This window comes from Canis lupus, chromosome 11, assembly GCF_048164855.1.
Source record: "Canis lupus baileyi chromosome 11, mCanLup2.hap1, whole genome shotgun sequence".
NCBI classification, from domain to species: Eukaryota; Metazoa; Chordata; class Mammalia; order Carnivora; family Canidae; genus Canis; species Canis lupus.
Genome location: NC_132848.1, coordinates 59,120,358 through 59,144,748, shown reverse-complemented (window position 1 = coordinate 59,144,748; position 24,391 = coordinate 59,120,358). Strand labels below are relative to the sequence as shown.

Genomic DNA, 24,391 nt, shown 5'->3' with positions numbered 1-24,391 from the left:
GTTGGATTTAACATTCTAAGAAAGGATGAATTCAGGATAAATAAATGATTATCAAGTCCAAAAAAAAAAAATACCTGGAAGAAATCTTGAGTAATCTCTTCCTAAGTGAAAGGAAGATAGGAAACTTTTGGATTTAATCTTACAGGATGTTGCAAATTGAAGACCATTAAATAGTGTATAATGTACAATCCCTTTTGTGCCAGACAAAGAAGTTTCCTGATTGTACTCTTGAGATATTATAAAGCATTTCTAAGGCTGCTGTTAAACTAGGGAATTGTGAATTGGTAGGTTTTCAAATAAGTTACTCCAGACCTCAGTCTGGTCTAAAGCTTCCTGTTTTTACAATTAACTCCTCATGTTTCTTTGTTGAGTGTGTGTGTGTGTGTGTGTGTGTGTGTGTAAAAGCTAAAGATAGACCAGGAAGCATCTGGGGCCATTTGGCTGTAGAGGGGAATCCAGATTTGTGAAGGCTAGCTACTACATGTAAACCGAATACAAATTCTATCTTAATGTGTTAACACTCCAGTCATCACTGTCCAAAATGCCCCTAACTTATTGTACTTGGTATTAATACTTTATGAGTTTTTCATCTATGGCTGAAGCAGGTGGGTCTGTCTGAAGATAAACCCCAGTATAGGCATGAACACTTCCATGTAGCTTGGTCATGCTGCCGAGGGATTAGAAAGGGAGGTGGGCATGTCAGGCATTGGGCTGCTCTGAAAGTCATGCTTTATTCTTGGTGCCAGCTCTCTCTCTCTCTCTCTGCATGTCCAAATAAAGGACTGTGATTAAGAAAGAGTCATCAAGAGCAAAAGGAAAAGATTGCTAGCAACCAGGATGACCCAAAGCTGTATAGTGGTGCAGGCAATGCAAGGTTCTACTTCATACATACCTTGCAAAGTGCCACATGAATGCATCCTAATTTCAGTTAAGATGATTTTGGAAGGCATTTCTCTGGTCTCCACAGCAAGATGGTTTCTCCTCTAACTAAAGGAAGAGAAGTTATATTTCAGGTTTTTTTCTTAAAGATTCTTCATTTGGGGAGAATAATGGTGAAAACCTCAATTACTTTTGTGGAGCATTTACTATAGGTTGCCATTTAATTTAACCCTATTTTTATCCCTGCTTTATACATGAAGAGAGTGAAACACAGAGAGGTTCACTAACTTGCCTAGCCTCACACAACTGGTAAGTATCAGAGCCTGGATTTAAAGCAGGCAGGAAGACTCTAGAGCCCAGGCTCTCAGTTACCGGATTAAGAAATGTTGCTGTTTCTTAGTGTTATAAAACATTTTTTCCTGCTACTTTAAAATATCAGATAAGTACTCAAAGTAGATATTTACGTAAATGTAAAAGCACACACACTGCAAAACCGCAATACTACGTTTATTTTCTCCAAAAAAATTTTTTTGTTTTATGTGCCCATTTTGTCCCAGAGAAAAGATTTGTATGTTCCTTCAAAATGAGGAGTAACATTGGATTTTGCTGGAGAACTGTTAAAATTACTTTAATGATCCCAGTCGTGCATAGCATAGAGATTTATGACAAATATGTAAAGTTTGTCACCCATCTTGGCTGACTTCCAAATGTCTCCTTTTAGTAGCTCTTGATCTTGTTTGGGATTTTTTTTTTTTTTCCTTCTTCAATAGCCAAATAGTCCAACACAATGTCTGAATCACGTTTGCTCCAGCCAGGGAATACCAACGTGTTGAAGGACAGCTTTGGTTATTTAAAAATCCTACTGCATTCCCTTGCAACTTTGAAGAGCATTCATGCTTGAGTGACCTGGATTTTTATTTATTTATTTATTTATTTATTTATTTATTTATTTATTTATTTATTTATTTATTTATTTATTTTTAGGGAGAGGAGGTAAAAAGAACAAACACACACACAAACAAAACCAAGTTTGCGGCTCAGATCCCCGTTGTGCTCTTCGCTGCATTGAGTTTTCCTGCTCCGCTTTGCGGGCCAAGAGCCCGCTCAACAGACCCAGTCCAAGGGTCCGAGAAAGGGCTGCCGGCATCCCTCCCGTTTAAAGGGTAAGGATTTCGTTCTCTCTCCTTCGCACATCAAAGCGGGCGCTCGGGGAGGAAACACAGCGTAAGGAGGCACGAGCGGCCGAGCCTGCAGCCCCCGCCCCCACGCCCTGGCAGCCGTCCCCGGCGCGAGCGGGGCGCGGGGCACCGCAGCAGCTGCAGCGAGCGCGCGCACACGCCCGCGCCCGCGCACACGCCCGCGCCCGCCGCCAAAATCTGGGCGGCGGCGGGGCCGGCCCCGGGGGCGCGCGCGCGCTCGCGCTCGGGGGCGCGCCCATGCAGCGGTTTTCTTCTCCCACAATCCAGAGGCTGCGGCGCGGGAGGGGCGGGGAGTCGGCGGAAGGATACGGGCGCGGAGGGAGAAGCGCGCTCCCTTTGACGGCGGGCCGGCGGCTCCGGCTGGGCGGCGGGGCCGGGGTGTGCTGCGGCACTGCGGCTCTGAGGCCGTTGCTCCGGCTCCTCCAGAGAGGGCGGAGGGGGCGGCTGGAGCGCGGCGCTGACTCGGTGCCCGGGCTTCCCGGAGGCGCGCCGCGGAGGCTGCGGGGCTTAGGAGGCTGGGGGCTTAGGGACGCACATTCGAGCCCCCACGCCCCCCGGGAGGGGAAGGGGGCTGGAGGCGAGGCCTGCGGGCGCGGAGGGATGGTGTGGGCTCGGGGGGAAGGGGCGAGCCCTGCCCGTCGTCGGTGAGGGGCTGCGGGCAGGGGAGGCTCCGCGGGTCCGCGCGGCTCCATGCCCGCTGGCGGCTGCAGGGCGCGGAGCGCGACGCGGGGGTGGAGGCCGGCCGCGGCTCGGGGGCCCCGACGCGGCGTCCCATTTAGCCCGCGTTGGGGGTGAGTCGCCGCGGGCAGCCTCGCTGGTCCGGCTCCTGCAGGAGCTGGGCAGCCTCGACGGGCTTTTTGTCTCGCTGCTCCAGCCCCCTTTCCCTTCCTCCTCCTCCTCCTCCTCCTCCTCCTCCTCCTCCTCCTCCTCCTCCTCCTCCTCCTCCTCCTCCTCCTCCTCCTCCTCCTCCTCCTCCTCCAGATGCCTTTTCTCTGCCCCTCCTCGCCCGGTACAGACATTTCCAGCGCAGGCTGCCGCTCGTGGCTACTGTCGAAGCCGCTTCTCGGGTCTGGGGCTCGTTCCCCTCTGGGGTGTTTTTTGGGGGGAGGGAGAGTTTGTCTCCCCTCCACGATGGGATTTTCTTCCTGGGCCAGAAATGGACTTTCATTGATTCCTACTTACTTCTTCAACGTTTAGCGACCCCATCCATCCCCTTAGGCGTATATATATCTATTTTGTGTGTGTGTGTGTGTGTGTGTGTGGTAGTTCCCCTTTTTCTCAAATACATTATCTGTAAAATGGAGAACGAGATTTTTACCCCCCTTCTGGAGCAGTTCATGACCAGCCCCTTGGTCACTTGGGTAAGTAGGGTGTTATTTGTTGTATGTTTTGCTGCATTATTTGCGGCCGCAGGGATGGAGGTGGGCGTTCGTGTCCTTAACGAGCCTTCTGTTCTAGGTTAAAACGTTTGGACCCCTGGCTGCAGGAAATGGGACCAACCTGGACGAGTATGTGGCTTTGGTGGACGGGGTGTTCCTGAACCAGGTCATGCTCCAAATGTAAGTGTTCTTTTCTTTTCTAGGCAGCTTGTTTTCGTTGAAAAAGGGGGGCATCCTGGAAACTTTATGTGTAAGCTCCTGATTTTGGCTCTTGGGCTGAAAAGAATCCCGGTGGCTTAAGAATTGGACCGCGGAAAGGCGTGATGGTCTTGCGTGCCCCAGCGGCCCGTTTCATCACGACCTCAGTGATTAATGCCTGTTAATATTGAGGAACTTTATAATGTTTCATTCTGCCAACCGTGTATTGTCACCTAATTGTCTTCAGTGCTGAAATCCAAACCACATTGTCCTCTGATAATTTGGTAAAAAGAGAGAGAGAGAAAATAATAGTTTCCTAAGGGGAGTGGTGGTGGTGGTGGTGGTGGTGCTGGTGGTGGTGGTGGTGGTGGTAGTAGTGGGGCCGGGGGGGGGGGGGGGGGAGGATAAAGCCTTTCCTGTGCAGTTATGTGTATTTGATGCAGAAATGCTTCTTATTAACCTTTGTGTCTAAAAATAAGTGACTCAGATTTTGAAACCGGTGAAGTAAGAACAGATTTCAGAAGAGAGAATCTCAAATAGCAGTTCTGATTGGTCGGAACTGTTGCTGTAGCGAGTAATTTAAATGGGTACAGTAACTCAAGTCTGATGAGATGATCATCACGTCAATCATGTGATTAAGATTTGGGAGGTCATTTTAAGGTATTTTTAAGGCTACTTGTGAAATGCGGGTTACTGACTTCGTGATGACAGCTAGATAATGATTTAGTAGGCAGATCTTTGTCTTTTAAGTTTATGGTGCTGGGTTTGTGTTAAGTAGGAAAGTGTTTTTAGGATGGGAATTGAATGTCAAAATCCTATTGGTAGCTAGGTCAGCGAAATAAATACCATTTGTATCATTATAGATATTGGGCTACATGCATTCCAAGTACATCCGTGTAGGTTTTCTAAGTACAAACTCTGAATTGTTATAGTTGTGCTCAAAATAATGTGTATTTAGCCTTCTCTCTTGAAAAGAATCTGATTACATGAGTGAGTAGTTTGGAACTTCCAATTTCAAGGCATTCTTACCTTTTATACCTGAGGCACTTAAGTGCATTATCAGTGAATAATTGTTACTAAGGAATAAGTCTATTGTTAATAGGCTAATAACAAAATATTATTTCTGTATGTTGTAGGAAATTACGTTTCTTTTTAGATTTCTTATTTAAAAGAGGTAGAAGTCAAGTTCATCAATGTTGCAGTGGTAACTTAGTCTGTGTGCTCAGAAATATTTGTAGTCTGTGTGCTTAGAGAGATTTGTGTGCTGTTTTTCATGTATGTGTTGATCCTACAGGGAAGTATTATACTACTATGTGCTTTCTGAAGGTGTTTTATTTGTATAAAATAAAACCAAAAAATATATATATATATAGTCACTAAATGTGTATGTATTTTTTTCTTTTAGAAAGGAAAAAGGAATGTCGACATTAATTATTTCCAGGGATAGTAAATATATTTTTGGCAGCTCTCCCACTGGAACTATTTTTTATCTTTGAAGTATCCCACCATTCCCTAAGCAGAATGGTAGAATAATTAAATTGACTTCTGTTTTAGGAAACCCACATGACAGGAAGGGTAGCCATTAGAGTAGATACTCAGAATTTGTTCCTGTCTCTTGTTTTTAGACAGAAAATCTTGAAATTGTATTCTGAGCCCTAAAAAAAGGAATTTTTACAAACTAGGAAAATACATTACTTTAGTTTTCCACTTTCTTTCGTTGTTTATTTTTAAAGTAGATTTCATGCCCAACGTGAGGCTTGAACTCTTGACCCTGAGATTGAGAGTCTCATGCTCTACTGACTGAGCCAGCCAGGCGCCCCTTGTTTTCCACTTACTTGAATTATTCTTTTTCCAAAAAACACTTCCATTTTTTTTGAGTACTGAATAGTGAACTGAGGTGCTAAAAACAGACACTTAAGCTTGTTTTCACATTGAGTGCAGTTTTATATTCAAAAATACATATGTATATTTTGAAAGTAATGGTGTTTCAAAATAGTGGTTGCCAGGGTTTTTTTTTTTTTTTTTTTTTTTTTTTGTAGGGGAGGACTAGCTCCATTCCAAACCTCAGATCTGCTTCTGTTTTCAGTTCCACCTCTCAGTTTCTTTAAAACTTTTTCAGTGTCCTAATTCTGTGCTGAATGACCTATATAAATTAAAGGAAAAGAAAATTAAGAAAAAGAGGAATAGGCATTAGCTTTTTAAAAAATAATTTGCCAGAATAAATTTTTTTTGATGAATTATTTACTTAGTAGAGCAACAAAATATACATTGTTGTTAAAGCTGCATTTTGCTATAACTTTAAAATCATTAGGATTTCTGTTAAGTACTTTACTCAAGTTAGTGTTTGATTTAATTAATGTATTCTCTTGTTAGTTGAGACTGTACCTAGTAAGGTAACCTAAAAATTAATCTTAGTCTAAGTCATTTCTAGATTAAATTTGTTTACAGAGTTTGTGAGTGAGAACCCTTCCTAAATGAAACTATATACTTTTTTCTTCATGTTTGTTTTGCTTGGAGTTCGTTGAGTTTCTTGGATCTATGGGTGTGTAGTTTTTAACAAATTCAGAAAGTTTTGGTCATTATTTTTAAAAATATATATTTATGTGAGAATATTTAAGTGTGTGTTTGTGTATTTTTCCTGCCCCCACTTGCCCTTTGGGAAGTCCAGCTACATGTAAATCAGGCTGCTTGATGTTTACTGATGTTCTGTTCAATTTTTTTCAGGCTTCTCTGCTTCATTTTGGATAATTTTGCTATGTCTCCGACTTCATTAATCTTTTTTTCTATAGTGTTTAAAATTTATGGTTAATTGTGTCCATATGTTTTATTTCAGACATTACAGTTTTATTCTAGAAATCCGGTCCTTTTTTATATCTCCCATTTCTATACCTTTCATGCTTTGTCTTTTCTGTAGCTTCTTGACAAATGGAATATAGTTATAAAAGGATTAATGTTTCTTTCCATTCTGTCTGTATAATTTCTAGATTGGTTTTGATTGATTCTTGTTCTTATGAAGGATTGTGTATGTTTGCTTTTGAATGCCTGGTAATTTTTGATTGGATGTTAGACATTTGGAGTTTTCCCTTTTTGGGTGCTGGATATTTTTGTATTTCATTAGGTATTCTTGAGCCTTGTTCTGGGATAACTAAATTTCTTGGAAACAGTTTGATCTTTTTAGATCCTGCTTTTAAGTAGTATCAAGTAGTACCACTTTGTCACTTTGTTGGCAAAACCCATCTCAGTACTTTGGGTGGTGAAAACAGAAACTATTCCTGGACCTGTATGAACCCTGGGTGGTGTTCCCTCTAATCCTTTTTTGGTGTTTTTTTCACTGTTCTTGGGTAGCTTCCTCACATGTATATACTAATGAGTACTCAAGACTTGAGGGATACCCTCTGTAGATCTCTGGATTTTTCCGTGAACCTTTCTACTCTTCGTTACTTTGCTTTATGTATGATAGTCATCTTGTTATTTCTAGCTTAAGTTGCATCTCACCTCATTGCCTGGGTTCTCCATCTCTGCTCTATAGCCTAGGAACTCTTTCAAGGTAATAAGTTGGGACAGTCAAGGATTCATCTTGTGTGTTTCCCATCTATCAGGAATCTACTGTCCTGTGTTGCCTAATAACCGTTGCCTTGAAAAACACTTGATATATTTTGTACTTTTTTTTCCAGTTGTTTCAGGCAGGAGGGTAAATTTGGTTCCTGATACTCTAGATCTTGGCTAAAGTGGAAATCTTTTATGTACTTATAGTTACATTGGCCTGCCACTCTTATATTCCTGCTTTTAGTTGTGACATACGATTTTATTATAGAAGGCCTATAGATTTTTTTTTTCATTTACAGTATTTACTAAAAGTAAGAACATTGATTAGCGGCTTTGGATTTGGCATTTGGACATTGTTTACATTGACTTCTTCATGCCAGTTTACCAACACTGCCTTATAATTTCGGAGTCTGTTCGCTGACTTGGGTTTCCCTGCATTTAGAGATGAATCCTGGATTTCATCGACTAGCTCCTTAAATCAAAGAATCTCTTTAAGAGCTTGTGACATGGCATCAGTCCTCTTTAACTAACGGGAAGGGGAAGCTCTTTAGAGATTGGGAATGATGGGCCAGCTCTTCTGCATGCCGCAGGGCATTTTCATACTTCAGCCAAATGAAATCTTTCTTTCTTTGTGCTAGTTATCAGACATAGGGCTTGGTGACAGTAAAAATAATCATTTCTCTGTTTGAGATGTCATGCAGTTGTGTAACCCATTTCAAATGTTACTTGCTATGAAATTTTAAGAAATAACATTATAGTGAATTTCATAATCCTAAAATTTAAAAAAGCGTATTGATATTACCTAAGCAGTTGAAAATATGGATATAGGATATATGAGAAAATTGTTAATGGTATCAGAACAATGATGTGATTCAACTCCATTAGATAACCATAGAGATCTACATTCGAAATACTTGACAGTTATGATATATACCTGTTATGGTTTTTCTTCTTTTAGAATCTTGGGTTTGAAGGAACTTTAGAAGTCCTCTATTATGAAAATAATTTTTTAATTAAAAAAATTAATAATGACAAAAATTAAATGACACATGGTATGTATATTCTCCTTAAATATTTCCTGAGAAGCAGCTTCATAAAGTGTACCTAAAAGAAACCATTTATCTAAAAGAGGAGGTTGACTGAGAAATGTTTCTTAGTTCTATGAATGTTTAAGATTCAAAAGTAAGGGGAAGTGGAGAGAGAGGGATGAAATAGATAAAGGGGATCAAGAGTACACTTAACCTTCATGAACACTGAGTAATGTATAGGAGTGTTTTATCATTATATTGTTATACCTGAAACTTAAATAACACTGTATGTTAGTTATACTTCAATTACATTCAAAAATAGATTGTGCTAACTTTATAACTATAGCAACCCTAAAATGACTTATAAAATATATGGGTTTCTTACCAAGTATGGCATTGACTTTGAATTTTGGTATGGATATCTTGGGTGTTCTCGTTGGGCTTCATAGTTCTTAGTTTTGTTTTTGTTTTTTGGTTCTTTAAAAAAAATACTCTTATGATACAATCATAGTTGGAGTCTTGTTAACTAAGTTTTGTGATTTATCGCCCAGATATTTCTTAGATGTGCCCCTGACTTTTGGATTAATGCTGTAGCCCTGACTGGTCTTATTTTGGGGCTTGCCTCTCTTCAAGTTGTTTTCTCATCTGTGATCATATGTGCTTCCATAAGATTCTGAATGTACTTTGGTGGTAGTAGCATTTATCTCAGTGTATTGCAGCTCTTGGTATGTTTGATTCCAGTGACTAACCTGTGAATTTCTTGAAGCCATGGACTATATCTTTCATCTCTATTCCTAGCACAATGCTTGACATACAGTAGGTACTGGATATACTTCTGTTGAGTGAACAAATAATAGAAAGCTAATGTGGTAAAGTAGAATGAATTTGGACTTTGCGTCAGACTTTAAGTCAGACAGGATTTAATTCTCACTATACTACTTATTAGCGTATGACCTTAAACAATTTACTTAGCATTTCCATATCTCAGTCTACATCTATGAGATGAAAATTTATGTTTCCTTCCTGGAATAGACTTACTCTCTAATAAGACACAGATAATACTTATTTTCTGTTTTGTTGACTACTGTATCCTCAGTGCTGGTTGCTGTCATTAGTATTATTGTGTGCTAGGCCATGCCTACCTTTTTCTGTTTCTTCAAACAAATTATGATCATTCACAGCTTAGTTTTGCATAATCTCTGTTGATGTCACCCCTATATGGCTGTATGATCTTTAGCAAGTTTCTTCTCAATTTTTTCATTTCATAAACAGGATGAAAGGAGAATCACAGGGTTATGAGAATCAAATAGGATAATTTTTTAAAAAATTTATTTATGATAGTCACAGAGAGAGAGAGAGTGAGAGAGGCAGAGACACAGGTAGAGGGAGAAGCAGGCTCCATGCACCGGGAGCCCGATGTGGGATTCTATCCCGGATCTCCAGGATCGCGCCCTGGGCCAAAGGCAGGCGCCAAACCGCTGCGCCACCCAGGGATCCCTCAAATAGGATAATTTGTGAACAATGCTTAGCATACAGCAAGATTAAATTATTGTTAGCTATTGATCTTAATTTTATTTCTATTTTTATAATCATTTTCCTGTATACTGCCCTTTTCCCCTTTTTTGCCTATCAAGTTTTTATTCATTCTTTAATACTCTTTGAAGCCTCTTGGCATGGTTAGTTGCTCTCTTTCCTGTCATATATGTCTACCAAATTGTTAAAGTGCTGCAGCTACTAAATAGTTAGCAGTTAGAAGCTAGAGATTTTGTTATGTATCACCAGCACCTAGCAGAGATTTGGTATGTCATAAGTTTTTATTAAATGTCAAAGGAGGGATCCCTGGGTGGCGCAGCGGTTTGGCGCCTGCCTTTGGCCCAGGGCGCGATCCTGGAGACCCGGGATCGAATCCCACGTCGGGCTCCCGGTGCATGGAGCCTGCTTCTCCCTCTGCCTGTGTCTCTGCCTCTCTCTCTCACTGTGTGCCTATCATAAATAAATAAAAATTAAAAAAAAATGTCAAAGGAGTGAATGAAACATTTTATAATTTTATTAATTTTTTAAAATTTGAGAACTCTAGTCTTGGTATTATAGAATTTAGTTTTACTTTATTTAGAGAGAGAGTGTGTGAGCAAGTGTGAATATGGTGGGGAAGGACAAAAGGAAAGGGAGACCCCAGCAGACCCCCACTAAGCAAGGAGCCCAACATGGGCTCGATCCCCAATCCTGCAACCTTGAGATCATGACCAGTGCTGAAACCAACTGAGCCACTTAGGTGCCCCAGGGAGAAACAAAATCTTTTTTTTGTTGTTGTTTTATAAAAAGATTTTATTTATTTATTCATGAGAGAGAGAGAGAGAGAAGCAGAAACATAGGCAGAGGGAGAAGCAGGCTCCGTGCAGGGAGCCCAGTTTGGGACTCCATCCTGGGACTCTGGGATCACGCCCTGAGCCAGAGGCAAATGCTCAGCCACCAAGCCACCCAGGCGTCCCGAGAAACAGAGTTTTAACAGGCTCCATGCTCAGCACAGAGCCCAACACATGGGGCTCAATCTCATAACCCTGGGATCATGACTTGAGCTGAAATTAAGAGTTGGATGCTTAAACAACTGGGCGACCCAGGCTCCTCTAGTTTGTTTTCTATTTCTTTTCTTTTGTTCTTTCTCTGTCCTGTTATTTAATTACCTTTATTGAATATTTTCTCCATATGTTATTTTTTTTTTTTAGATATTTTATTCATAAGAGATGCAGAAAGAGAGGCAGAGACATAGGCAGAGGGAAAAGCAGGCTCCCTGCAGGGAGCCTGATGTGGTACTCGATCCCAGGACCCTGGGATCACAACCTGAGCCAAAGACAGATGCTCAACTACTGAGCCACCTAGGTGCCCCTTCCCCATATGTTATGTCTTCCTTGAGTTGAGGTTGTAAGAACAAGTCATAGACCATGCTTTTGTATGGTATTAGAACATGCAGTGACTGAGGTGCCTGGGTGGCTCAGTTGATTAAGTGTCTGCCTTTGACTCACATCATGATCCCAGGATCCTGGGATTGAGTCCTGCATTTGACTCCCTGCTCAGTGGGGAGTCTCCTTCTCCCTCTGCCACCTCCTACTTGTGCTCATTCTCTCTCTCTCAAATAAATAAATAAATAAATAAATAAATAAATAAATAATAAAATCTTTAAAAAAAAAAAAAAAGAATATACAGTGACTTCAGTTTGGTTTCCAATAATGTCCCTGATAATAATATCCAACATATTGAGATTTTTGCCAACAGCCTTATATTTGACTGATGTTTATAAGAGTAGTCCATTGTGATTGTCTGATTCTCTGATCTATATCTATTTAAGCTACAAGAAGTGTTGAGAACCTAGAGAACAGAAACTAGTGGCTACAAATGGGAGTATTTCTGAAAATTTTAACTGAAAAATTTCTATAACATGTATTAATATGGGAAACTCATAAAGGAAGAGCAATTCTTTTTTATTTTTAAAATTTCTTATTTTATTTACTTATTTTTTTTAAAGTAATCTCTCCATCCAGTGTGAGGCTTAAATTCATAACCCCAAAATCAAATGGCATGCTCTATAGACTGAGCCAGCCAGGTGCCCTGAAGAACATCAGTTCTTAACTGTACTCTTTTCAGAACACCAGTTGACCTTCTCTTAGGGTTTGTGAAATGGATTGGTACCATTCTAAACATGGTGTTTCAGTGTTTAAAAATAATATTTGAGGTTTTAATTGATTTTAAGAGATGTCTGTCAATATTCAATTTAGTCATTACCAAGCTAACTACTTTTAGAGAGTTGGTATGGTGTAGAGGAAAAGACTACGTGGAAAATTTTAAATTTAATTCCTGGATCATGGTGGTTGGTGGAGCAGTCAAAATACATACAATATTTTTTGATTAGTTTACTGTATTACATGGGTGCAGCTTGTGGCAGCCCCAAAACATTTACAATAGCAACATCAAAGATCACTCACTGATCATAGATCATTGTAAATACTGTAATAATGGAAAGTGAAATATTGCAATAATTACCGAAATGTGACACCGAGACACAAAGTGGGCAAATGCTGTTGGGGAAACGGTGCCAATAGATTTGATTAACAGAAGATTGTTATAAACTTTCCATTTGTAAAAAATGTAGTTATCTACAAGGTGCAGTAAAGTGAAGCACAATAAAGGAGGTATGTCTGTATACTCTTCTTTTTTCCTGATTTTATTCCTGTGCTATCTTAGCTCTATTTTTGCTAGTTCAATATTTAATAAAACTAGGTTGATGAAAGTCATCAACTTTATTCTGACATTTCTGAGACTCAGGGCAAGTATTCATTTAGCACAAAAGGCCTAAATGTTTAAAGGTTATAAACCAAACTAATAAATTGTTGACTATGTTCTGAACTTTTATCTTGAAAAATATACTTTCATAGTGACTTTAAAAGAAAGATTCAAATTTAGAATTTATGGAATTGAGAATTCATAAATTCAGTGTTAAATCAGAATTTTGTGGAGCCCAACCTCCTCCCCACATCCCTAGCTCTACTGTCTCAGAGAGGCCTCATGTGCATGCCTGTGGACATCCTGCATGCATGTCCAAGATCCAGGCTCTTCCAATAGTAGTCCTTGGCACAGCAGTATATACATCTTTAGCATAGTCCATCCTCAGGACAGACATAGGGAAGAGCCCTGTGCAAGCCCTGCAATTGGATTAGAGATATTTGGGCAAGAAATTCTAGAGTTCCAGGTGACTTCAGTGTCATCTAGAAGGGGAAGTGAATGATTATATCCTCTTGTTTCCACGGATTCGTAGCCCAGTGGCGAGACTCATGGCCTGGGGAGGGCCAGAGTGGGACTCAGAGCTGAGATGTGTTTTGCCATAGTCTAAATACAGTACTCAGTGAGGAGGCTGAAGGAATGGTTCAGTCAAAGATCAGTTTAGTGAGTAGTTCCTGAGTGCTCACTGTATCACAAGCTATCTGCTAGGTGCTGAGGATACGATGCTGATTAAAGTATGGTCTCTTTGTTCACTAGTAAGAGGGACAACATGCAAATAAATTGAAGTGTGATACATGTGCTATATAGTGGAATTATGTTCTTGAAATAACGTTGGCACAAGGAGAGATGTGATTCTTCACTTATAAGAGGGAAAATTTGAACTAGGACATGACAGTTGAATAGGACCAGTTTGGTAAGTAGGAATCAGAAACAGTGGGAGTAGGAGGAAAATGGCATAAAAAGAGGCATGTTGATGTGACTAAAAATAGTACAATCAAATAACTATAGGTTATTTTGTATAACTGAAGCAGAGATTGTATGCTTCTTTCACGTAGGAGATGAATTTGAAGAGGTGGGGATTGGGAGTCTGTCCTTAGATACCATGTTAAGAAGATTGGATTTTTTTTCCTGTAGAGACATGTGTTACTTCAGATTCTCTTTGGAGAAACAGAACTCCCAAGTGGTGCGTGTGTGTGTGCACGTGTGCATGTGTGTGTGTATACAGACAGAGAAAGATTTATTTTAAGAAATTGGCTCATGAGATTGTGGAGGATTGGCTACTTTAAAAACTGATGGGGCAGGCTGGCAGGCTGGCTGGCTGGCTGGCTGGAGACTCAGGGAAGAATTGCATTGAGCTCAATGGCAGCTTGCTAGAAGGAGGTCAGCCTTTGTTCCATTAACACCTTCAAATGATTGGATGAAGCCCCCTCATATTATGGAGGGTAATCTGCTTTACTCAAAGTCCATTGATTTAATGTGTTAATCTTACTGAAAGACACACCTTCACAGAACATCAGAATAATATTTGACCAAATATCTATGCATTGTGGTGCATCAAAGGTAACACACAACATTAACCATCATAGCTAGCGTTTCTTAAACTAGGTCCACAGATATTGGGGGAGGGGGTGTCTGTGGTAATTTAGGAATTTTAATTTTGTTTTCATTTCAATAATTTAAATTCTTTTCTGAGAGGTAATGATGACAAAATTCTTGGGCAGTGATAATTCACATTGAGAGGGTTTTTTTTTTTAATAGAATAAGACTAATTTCTTAAGTTTCTTAAGTCACTTTCTTATAATGGGTCTGTGGACTCTTAGGATATCTGTAGATTAATCCTCGGAGAGTCTTGATAATTTTGTATTTTAAAACACTACCTTAGGAATGCCTGGGTGGCTCAGTGGTTGAGCATCTGCCTCCAGCTCAGGATGTGATCCCAGGGTTCTGGGATCAAGTCCTGCATCAGGCTTCCTGGAGGGAGCCTGCTTTTCCCTCTGCCTCTCTCTCTCTCTCTGTGTGTCTCTCATGAATGAATGAATGAATGAATGAATAAATAAATAAATAAAACACTACCTTACTCCAGCATGGAAAACAGTAATATGGGCTATTGAAATCATAAAAGGAATTGAAACAGATAGCATTTGCATTTCAGAAAGATTGAATTTAGTGCATAGGGAGGGGCAGAATCGAGATAGAAACAGCATTGATGTAGATGTGATATGGAAGAGAGATAACCCTGAAATGATGGGACTTGGTTACTAATTTGATACACAGAATGAGAAAGGGATTAGTCTGGGATGACTACCATACTTTTTACTTGTGTAAAGAGCAGATGGTAACGCCCTTAGTAAGTAAGACATTAGAAGAGGATGAAAATTGAGGGGAGAGGAAGTGTAGAAAGTTAATTTTAAAGTTCTGAGTTAATTTTGGAGTGTCTGGGTGGACAGTAAGAAATATCTTGTGGGCAGGTGGATATATAATGGTTTGGTGCTCAGGGGAAAGGTCTAGAATAGAGATACGGGAATTTACTTTTAAGTGTGTGGTAGAAACTAAAGACATGGGTGTCAGAAAAAAATTACAGATGAGGGTCAATGATAGATCCTACGAAACGGGAATTTACTTTTAAGTGTGTGGTAGAAACTAAAGACATGGGTGTCAGAAAAAAATTACAGATGAGGGTCAATGATAGATCCTACGAAACAGCAACACAGCAACATTAAAAGCCTGAAAGTTTGAGGAAAGTAGGAAAATTCATAAGGCTGCTGGGAGGAAATCACAAAGGGAATCAGGTGAAGATGCATCCAAATATTGTCATGCAAGGTTGATGGCTTACTTGAGATTTGGAAACCATGTATTTGTAGTGGAGCCAATCAGCATGGTTGAATAACTTACCCAGTAATCGTAGCTGCTCAGAAACTGACAAAAAGATCTGTAGAGCTTGCTCAGAATTGGAGATAGATGATGTAGACATAGGGTAGAATATCCAGGTGAACAGTTGAAATGAATAGAGTGTGAGCATTAAAGTGAGGAAGAAAGCAGGTGTCATCAGGAGGAGTCTGATAGTCTATAGGAAGATAGTTTAGTTTTAGGTATTGGGTCCTATTCATTGATTAAGACTTGGATTACTACAGAGTTGTGGAGGATAAGAGATTGTGAAGAAAGACCAGTGGAGGCTATACTCCGATCTGTTTTTGCCAAAACTGGTTTAAAAAGGGTAAACCACAGTAATTCTCCATTAACTTGAATGTTGGGGGGAAAATGCAGTGTTTAGTTTTCTCATAATTGAAGGTTATTTTTTTTTCCAACTCTATATTTTAAATCGTTGCAAATGGGGATCCCTGGGTGGCGCAGCGGTTTAGCGCCTGCCTTTGGCCCAGGGCACGATCCTGGAGACCTGGGATCGAATCCCACGTTGGGCTCCCGGTGCATGGAGCCTGCTTCTCCCTCTGCCTGTGTCTCTGCCTCTCTCTCTCTCTCTCTCTCTTGCTGTGTGCCTATCATAAAAAAATAAAAATAAAAATAAAAAAAATAAATCGTTGCAAATGAATTAAACTGTATTTCCACCTTTGTAAATAGAATATTCATGTCATGATTCAAAATCTTATAGTACCTCATTTGTTTTAAACCTAAGTCTTTGTGTTAAGCATTGAATATATATTATTAAGATGAATCTGTAACAAATGATGAATGATCCCAAATATGTATTTGAAAGTAAATCTTTTGTTATTAGCTTAAGTTTTTTTTTTCTTTTTTAGTTTTATGAATTTTGTTTGTTTTGAGTGAGTGAGAGGATGTGTATGTTAGTGTGAATAGGTTAGGGGGCCCTACTGTTTACAAATTAGAAGTTAGATTTGGTCACTAGAGGTATAGATCGTCAGGGAAATTAAGGGGAGGAAGTTAGATTTTTTTTTTTTAAGAATTTACTTATTTGTTTGTTTGTTTGTTTATTTATTTGAGAGAGTGCATGCCTCCTGCATACGGGAGCAAGGCGCAGGGAGGGAGATGGACAAAACAGACTCTACACTGAGCACAGTGCCAGTGTGGGTCTCGATGCAGGGCTCAATCTTAGAACCTGGAGCTGGAAATGATGACCTGAGCGAAATCAAGAGTCAAATGCTTAACCTACTGAGCCACCAAGTGCCCTGGAAGTTAGATTTAATTCAAACCTTGCGGAATGATTGGACTTGGATAGCCATAGATGAAGAGAGGAGGGTATTTTAAGCTAGGAAATCAACATGAGGAAAAAGCATGTTATATTTATGATTTGGGAGGTGGTGAGGAGACTAGCCTTGGTAGAGGATCCATCCAAGTTGGGAAACAGAAGAATAAAAAGTTGCATAGGCAGAGTAGGTCAAATTATGAGAAACTTGAAAAATAGTATAATTTAAGCTGCACATGGCAGGCATTGTAGAGCCATTTAAAATTACTTATTAGGGAATTAGCCATTTAAAATTACTTATTAGGAAAATAACTTTACCATTAGTTTGTAGAACAGATTGAGTATGGACTTTGTTCATCCAGTATTTATTAAGCATATGCTGTGTATACTCTTGCAGGTAGTGAGACTATATCAGCAAATCGGTGAAACTTACATTGTGTTAGTTCTGGGAACAAAGATGAGGAATAGGTAGGAACAAGTAGATGATAGTAGAAGATAGATGGGTAGTGATGGATATCATTCTGTCCTGGTCAGGGTGGGATGCATGAGTGGAGGAGAAGGAGCAAATTCTAGAATTTGCAAAGGAATTGATGGAATTCTAGATATACTGTAATGTATGAAAGGGAAGAATGAAAGATGATATGCCCAGGTTAGAGCTGAGCAGACAGACTTAAAGTTATGTATTTCTCGGAAAGAGGATATTAAGTTTGGATATTTAATTTTGCGTGAAAAAATAAGGACATTTTTCTTAACTTGCAAACTGAAAACATTTAATATGTGTAATACAGCAATGTGTTTCTACAATGATGCCTAATTTTATATGAGAAACATGTCAATAGCTAGGTATTGTACTCATTTACATTTTCATTACTGTTAGTACATATTTTATTTTTGTGTTGAATGAAATAGTTTTGAGGATGTATTATTATAATTCATTTGGATTGTCAGAATGCTTTAAAGTCTGCATTAATAGGATCTAACTTATTTAGGAGATTTAACAATTCCCAAAAAATTAAGTTGCATTTTAATTCCTCGGTTGTAAGAATTTAGCGGTCTTTGTGTTATATTTTTGTTAACTATAAGGATTCAAAGTTTTTGTCTGTGCTTATAGAAAGAGCTCGGGCCAGTGTTTTTGGATAGTGCCATTCTCAATAAGTTTTTCTGTTATCTGAGAGCATTCATATAATTACTCTGTTTTACACTTTATTCTGAAAAATAGTCTGTTCCAGAGTTATTTATTCTGGAAGAAAATTTTGGTTTTTGTATAGTTCTCCATAAGTTTTATTTTTATTTTTGTTTTAATTCTGCAATGCATAAATTAAGTCTGATACTGAGTATTGTAGGTTTTTCTTTTGAATATCCCATTATCCATCAACTTTCTGTTCCCGGCTGCTTTCAAAATATTCTAAAAGTTTACATCATTTTTTCCTCTGTCTTCTAAAAACTAGGGACCCATTTTATTAAATTGGAGGTCCCTAAAACATTTTATTTCTCTGGAGCTATTTGTAGACCATGCCACAAATTCTTTACTTCGTCTATTAATAATTCCTTATCTCCCTAATTGTGTACCTCTCTTTTACCTTGGGTTTTCAGCTCTTCACATATTTTCCAGTACAGTACTTGGTTTGTTTGTATGGCTATTTTTTTCTCTTCTATTTTACTACTATTTTTTTTATTGTATTCCTTTTTCCTTTTTTTTTTTTTTTAGATTTTATTTATTTATTTGAGATTGAGCGAGTGAGTGAGAGAGCACAGCTAGGTGAGTGGCAGAGGGAGAAGCAGACTCCCCACTGAGCAGGGAGCCCCTCACAGGGCTGGATCCCAGGACTCCAGGATCATGACCTGAGCTGAAAGCAGATGCTTAACCTCCTGAGCCACCCAGATGCCCCTTTATTGTATTTCTTCTTTCATTTCTGTCTTTAGTAGTGCTTTTTTATCAGGTATCTTTTTCTCCCCCTTTAATTGGTGGGCTTATAATGGAGTTTGTTTGTGATGCCTTTGAAGCACTTTTATGGTACACTGAAAAGGGCAAATTAAACCAATATTGTGGTAATTTTATTCTGTTCCTGACTGAATTCTTAGGGTAATTCTGAGTGGGGATTTTTTTTTTTTTAATATTAGAGAAACTGATGATGCAAAAAGATTTTCTTACTGAATTTTAAAACTTCTTATTTAATATAAGTTTCAATGACTGTTACCTCTCACTGATGATTAATAAAATGGGCTATTGAAATTATCCTAGGAGGGTTAATGGACTTAAGGTTAAGAATCCTTTCTTTAGGGGCACCTGGGTGGCTCAGTCAGTTAAGCATCCATCTACAAGTCAGGTCATGATCCCAGGCTCCCTGGATCTAGCCCAGCATTGGACTCCCTCTCCTGCTCCCCTTGCTTGTGCTCTCTTTCTCTGTGTCAGATAAATAAATAAAATCTTAAAAAAAAAAACGCTTTCTCTATTGAATTGCTAGGATGTGTGAGTAAAAGCTGTACTAGTCAAGTCTGTCACTGATCAAGTAAAATACCTAATTATGTATCAGCTCAGTTTGAGATTTCTTGAGTCTCTAGAACTGACTGGATTTGGAGCAAATACTACCCCAAAATACTGACTAAAACAAATTTAAACAAACCTCTCTGACTCTATGATAAGGTTTAAGGACAATGGATGAATGTTCTAACATGGATCAGTGATGCTCATTGGTGCTATAAACTTTGTTTTCGTTACTGGCCGTGTGGTAACTTTTACCATATAAAAGAGGGTTCGCTTACTTTATGAAGGCACTGATTAGCCATAATACTAAATCCTCAGATCTCCATACCAAGAAGAGGAACTGATTTGCCTAATACAGTGGATCTCAACGGCAGACCTAACAGACTCCTGCCAGTCTGCCAGACCAAAATTATTTTTACAATACTATTAAGATGTCATTTGCCTTTTTTTGCCTGTGTTGCAAAAGCACCAATGGTGCAAAAGCAAAGATGGGTAATAGTGCTGACACCTTAGCATGAATCAAGGAGTGGTACCAAATTGTTCTATAATCATGTATTCTTCTCACACTGTGTACTTAGAATTAAAAGGAAGTCTAGTTTCACTTTAAAATGTTCTTGGTGTAGCAGTAAAAGTTTTTGTATTGACTCTTGACCTTGTGTGTATTGTTTTTAATATTCTATAGGACAAAAATGGGAAGTATGCATAAAATACTTCTGTTACATAATAAAATATGATTATCTCAAGGAAGAGTTCTTACAAATTTTTCATGAGTTGCAAGCTGAACAAGTCTCTATTTTGTGGAACACTTTATTTGAAAAAATGATTAACAGACAAACTGGTTATTCAGACTTGAGTATTGGGCAGACATTTTTTCAAAAATGAACAAAGTAAGCCTACCATTTCAAGGAAGACTATTGTGTTGTCTTGATAAAACCTGAATTACAGAAAACAAGAGCTTGATAGCTTCTTGATATTTAAAGACAATTTTGATGAGATTGGGGTGATATTGATTAATGTGATTTTTTATACTGAATAATAAAGTGTGTAGTGTTTGGAAAATCTTTATAACTCAGTGAACAAATATTTTCAAAATGACCAGTTATGATAAGAAACCGTGTATATATAAATCATGTATTCAACATTCCAGATACACCAATGGATTTTAATATATAACAGTAAAAAGAGTTCACTGATAGAGTTTCAGAATTTATAGTGCAACCAATCTTTAAGAAAGTACCACTCTACAGAAGTTTGATAGTATCAAAGAAGAATATTAATTATCTGAGAGGGCTGTTAAAATACTCTACATATTTGTGGGAGGTTAATTTTCTTCAGTTACTTTGAACAAAATAGTATGTCACAACACATCGAATGCAGAATCAGTTTTAAGAATTCACATGTTTTCTATTAAGCTAAACATTAAAGAGATTTACAAAGTTGTAAAAGAATGTCATTCCCACTAAAATTTTTTCTATGTTTGGAAAATATATTTATTTATCATAAAAATGCTCTCTATATTAACATTCAAGGAGTTTGGGTTTTTTTAGATTAATTATTTGCTGGTTCTTAATTTTAATTTCTAACATAGATATACATAGGTATACTTCATTTAAATAAAAGCTCTTTAGAGTCCTCAGTAATGTTTAAAAGTGGAAAGAAAGTGGTTCTCAAACTGAAAAGTTGGAAAGCTGCTAGCTTAATATATGAAGGGCCCATGTGGCTCATTATAAGAAGTAAAAGATAGCTAGATACTCAGTCATTTTATCCAATTCAGATAAAAACAAAGTTAAATATCATATAGTATTGGATTTTTATTATTTCTGTGTCCATCTGCAACTTTTCTATTTAAAGCATTAGTTCTAGGGATCCCTGGGTGGCGCAGCGGTTTAGTGCCTGCCTTTGGCCCAGGGCGCGATCCTGGAGTCCCGGGATCGAATCCCACGTCGGGCTCCCGGTGCATGGAGCCTGCTTCTCCCTCTGCCTGTGTCTCTGCCTCTCTCTCTCTCTCTCTCTCTCTCTCTCTGTGACTATCATAAATAAATAAAAATTAAAAAAAATAAAGCATTAGTTCTTTTTGTTAAATCAGTGAGTGTAATGCTGTCCTCTTAGCTTAGTCATGGGTTAATTAGTAAATGTCATACATATTTTTCAACTTTTGAAGAGATAACTTAATGTATCTTAAATTATGAGAAAGTACAGGAAGGAGGGTTGTGTGGAGATGTCCATGTGGTAATTATATGTTACATACCTCTCCAAAAATGACTGTTCAGTCTTTGTAAAGATCAAATTAGTTAAAAAAAAAAGAAAAAAAACCAAATTAGTTAATATATATGAAAATATCCTATATATAAATAGACATATACAAAATTATATTAATACTAGGTTTTATTCTTTGCCATCATGTGCAGTGATTGATGTGAGAAGGTAGAGAAATTAAGGTGAACGGATTCTTTTTAATTTTTAAAAAGATTTTTAAAAGATTTTTATTTATTTGAGAGAGAGCATGCGAGAGAGATCACAAGCAGGGGGCTGGTGGAGAGGGAGAAGCAGATTCCCCACTGAGCAGGGAGCCCAAATGTAGAACTCAATTCCAGGACCCTGGTATCATAACCTGAGCTGAAGGCAGACGCCTAACCAACTGAGCCACCTGGATACTTTTTTAAAAACCACTTATTTCACTGATAAACTCAAGGCTGGGTTACCTTGCTACTTGGATAACACTATATGGTGATTATGCTTTACTTAATTATTTTTCACGAAGCAATCATTCTGATATATGCACATTTGAAGTTAGATGAGCAAATACTTATTTCAGATGTTTCATAGTGACATGCAAATGTTATGTAGTTATATGTTACATTATAAAATATCTCAAAAATTAAAATAATCTCCATTACAACTAGTTTTAAATTAGAATGGCATGATCAAAAACATGAGCACATGTAGTTGTTAAGCACCAACACTAAACAGATGGTCCAGGAGGATACATAACAGGCTTGCAGTCTGGGTAGAAGAGCATAAAGCCATTAAAACTATCAGATTTCTGTTTCTCATAGACATTAGTCAATGAATAAGTAAAGACATAATCCTTGGTTATACATGGACCAAATCTTAGAATGTTAGTGTCGCAGAATTGCTTATTTTCTTTTCATCTTTTACCTAATTTAAAAATTACTGTATACAATAGTAGATAATACTATTGCCTGCTTATTGAAATTAATGCATCTTGTCATAAGTAGGTCATTTATAAATGTGAAATTGCTTGAGGCCCTCTTTTACTGCCATGTTGCATTTAAGTTCTGGCTGGACAGATTTGAACTATATTGCTAGGCTATTTGCCTCTAAAGCATTTCTCAGTTTTCATCTTATAAAAGGATATGGTTGATCTGAGATTATGTTGGCTTGGAAATAGCTATGTATGATTAGAAAGTTACTTGCTCACGTACCATATGTGTCTCATTCAGAAGCTCATCTTTTATTTTAGCAAAGGGTCTTTCCAAAGAGAAATTCTTTTAAAAAAGTATGCTTTCAAAAAGAGTTTAATCAAAACTGCATTAATCGACCCTATATTATGGATTAATCTTTGTTTAGTATTTTAAGTATTAAACATGAAGGAAAAACAGTATTTAGAATATTTAATGGACTATAATTTCTTTTTAGAGAATTCTGGATTCATATTATACCCCAATTTATTTAAATTACTGTACTGTGACTTTTATTGTATAAAAAAATGATCCTTAAAATACATGCAGGAATGTAGTATTTTCTGTTTTTTACATAGAATGCATACCTTTTACAGAAGAAATTTTTTAGATTGTTTTATTATGTTTATTCATAGTCTGACAAATATGATTCTGAATCTCTTGCACTGAATCCTACATGTATAGCCTCTTTAAATGTGCTTCAGTGAAGTAACAACAGGATATAATTATTTATCGTTTTTCCTAGAAGTAAATAAAATGGACAGGCTTCACAAAATGATTTTTTTTTTTGCGTGTCTTACTCTCTTTAAAAAATGCTTTATGTGTTTAAAAGAATTAATTAATACTAAAAGGTTCATAGTGGGGGTGCCTGGGTGACTCAGTCAGTTAAGCATCTGCCTTTGGCTGTAGTTGTGATCTCAGGGTCCTGTGTCTTCTAGCTCCTGTGTCTTCTAGCTCCCTGCTCAGTGGGGAGTCTGCTTCTCCCTATCCCTCTGCCCTTATCTCCCATTAGTGTGTGCGGCCCATGTTCTCTTTCTCTCAAATAAATAAAATCTTTAAAAAGAAAAATAAATAAATAAAGGTTCATAGTGAAAAATGTAATCCCTGCTCTTAACTTAACTCTCAGTTCTGTTTCCTAGAGTAAAAATTCAACTTTTTAAAAGCAGTTTCTAATGTTGTTAAGTCCTATTTATAGTGGTACCATGCCCACCCTTGTATTTCTTGATTTATCTCTTTGAGAGACATTGTCTGTGGGCTTCTGAATAATGGTAGATGAAGGTTTAGCTTTTTTTTTTTTTTAATGGCCATCTCTATATCTTCTTTCCTTCTAATATATTTATTACAAATTTAGTTAAATCAATATTCATATTAGTATAACTGATGTTTTCTGCAGAGCCTACATTTTTCTTTGGGGAAAAAACCCTATTTTTTCTGAAGTTACTAATTTTCGTGATGTACATAATTTTCAGTAAGTCTCTCCTTCAGTAATCAGCTATCTTTTATCAGAGAGTGGAGATTAGGACTTTTCAGACAGTTTCACCTGAAGGTAGTCCATCCTTCTCACATGAAGAGATTGCATTCTTGGGGTGAAAGGGCCTGTTCCCTATGATCCTAACATATGTCATTATGACCCTAACTTAAATTAGGCATGAATCAAATGAGAAACCCAAGCTTTGTAATTGAAAGTTTATTGTTCTCTAGGTCCATGCCTAGAGTGTTTATTAGCAGTTATCCTGGTCTCCCAAATCCAGAAAGTTTATGGATAGGCTGTGATGGATTAGTGATGTATTATTCAGATTCTAAACAAGAACCTTTCAGTTCTGTTTTCATATTAAAATAACTTTCAATAGGTACAGTGTGGATTAGAAACTGGAACTGGGTACCTAGTATCAGCTGTTCTACCAAAGAACTTCGCTATTAGATTTCCAAATGAGTCTAGATTATAGAAATCCCCTCAAAATCCATGTACTTGGAGCAAAGATTTGTAAACATAAAGCACTATAGTTTTATGAAAAGATGCAGGAAACATTCATTCCCCTATCT

At 38.0% G+C, this 24,391-nt stretch overlaps 1 protein-coding gene and 1 non-coding gene across 15 annotated transcripts in view; one reads left to right on the top strand and one right to left on the bottom strand.

Moving 5' to 3' along the window:
* Positions 1-2,706: 2,706 nt before the first annotated feature.
* The window catches only part of CCDC88A (coiled-coil domain containing 88A), a 138,824-nt gene continuing 117,139 nt past the window's right edge, over positions 2,707-24,391 (top strand). For 2 of the 14 annotated variants that reach the window (XM_072768407.1, XM_072768408.1), the window contains exons 1-2: positions 2,707-3,439; positions 3,537-3,637. In XM_072768407.1, coding sequence (XP_072624508.1) covers positions 3,377-3,439; positions 3,537-3,637 — 164 coding nt within the window. In that variant the 5' untranslated portion in view covers positions 2,707-3,376. The remainder of the gene's footprint in view (positions 3,440-3,536; positions 3,638-24,391) is intronic. The other 12 variants (XM_072768418.1, XM_072768417.1, XM_072768406.1 and 9 more) reach the window with 11 other exon arrangements.
* Positions 5,398-5,470, bottom strand: TRNAE-CUC (transfer RNA glutamic acid (anticodon CUC)). The gene has a single exon. It is a non-coding gene; the product is annotated as a tRNA-Glu (tRNA).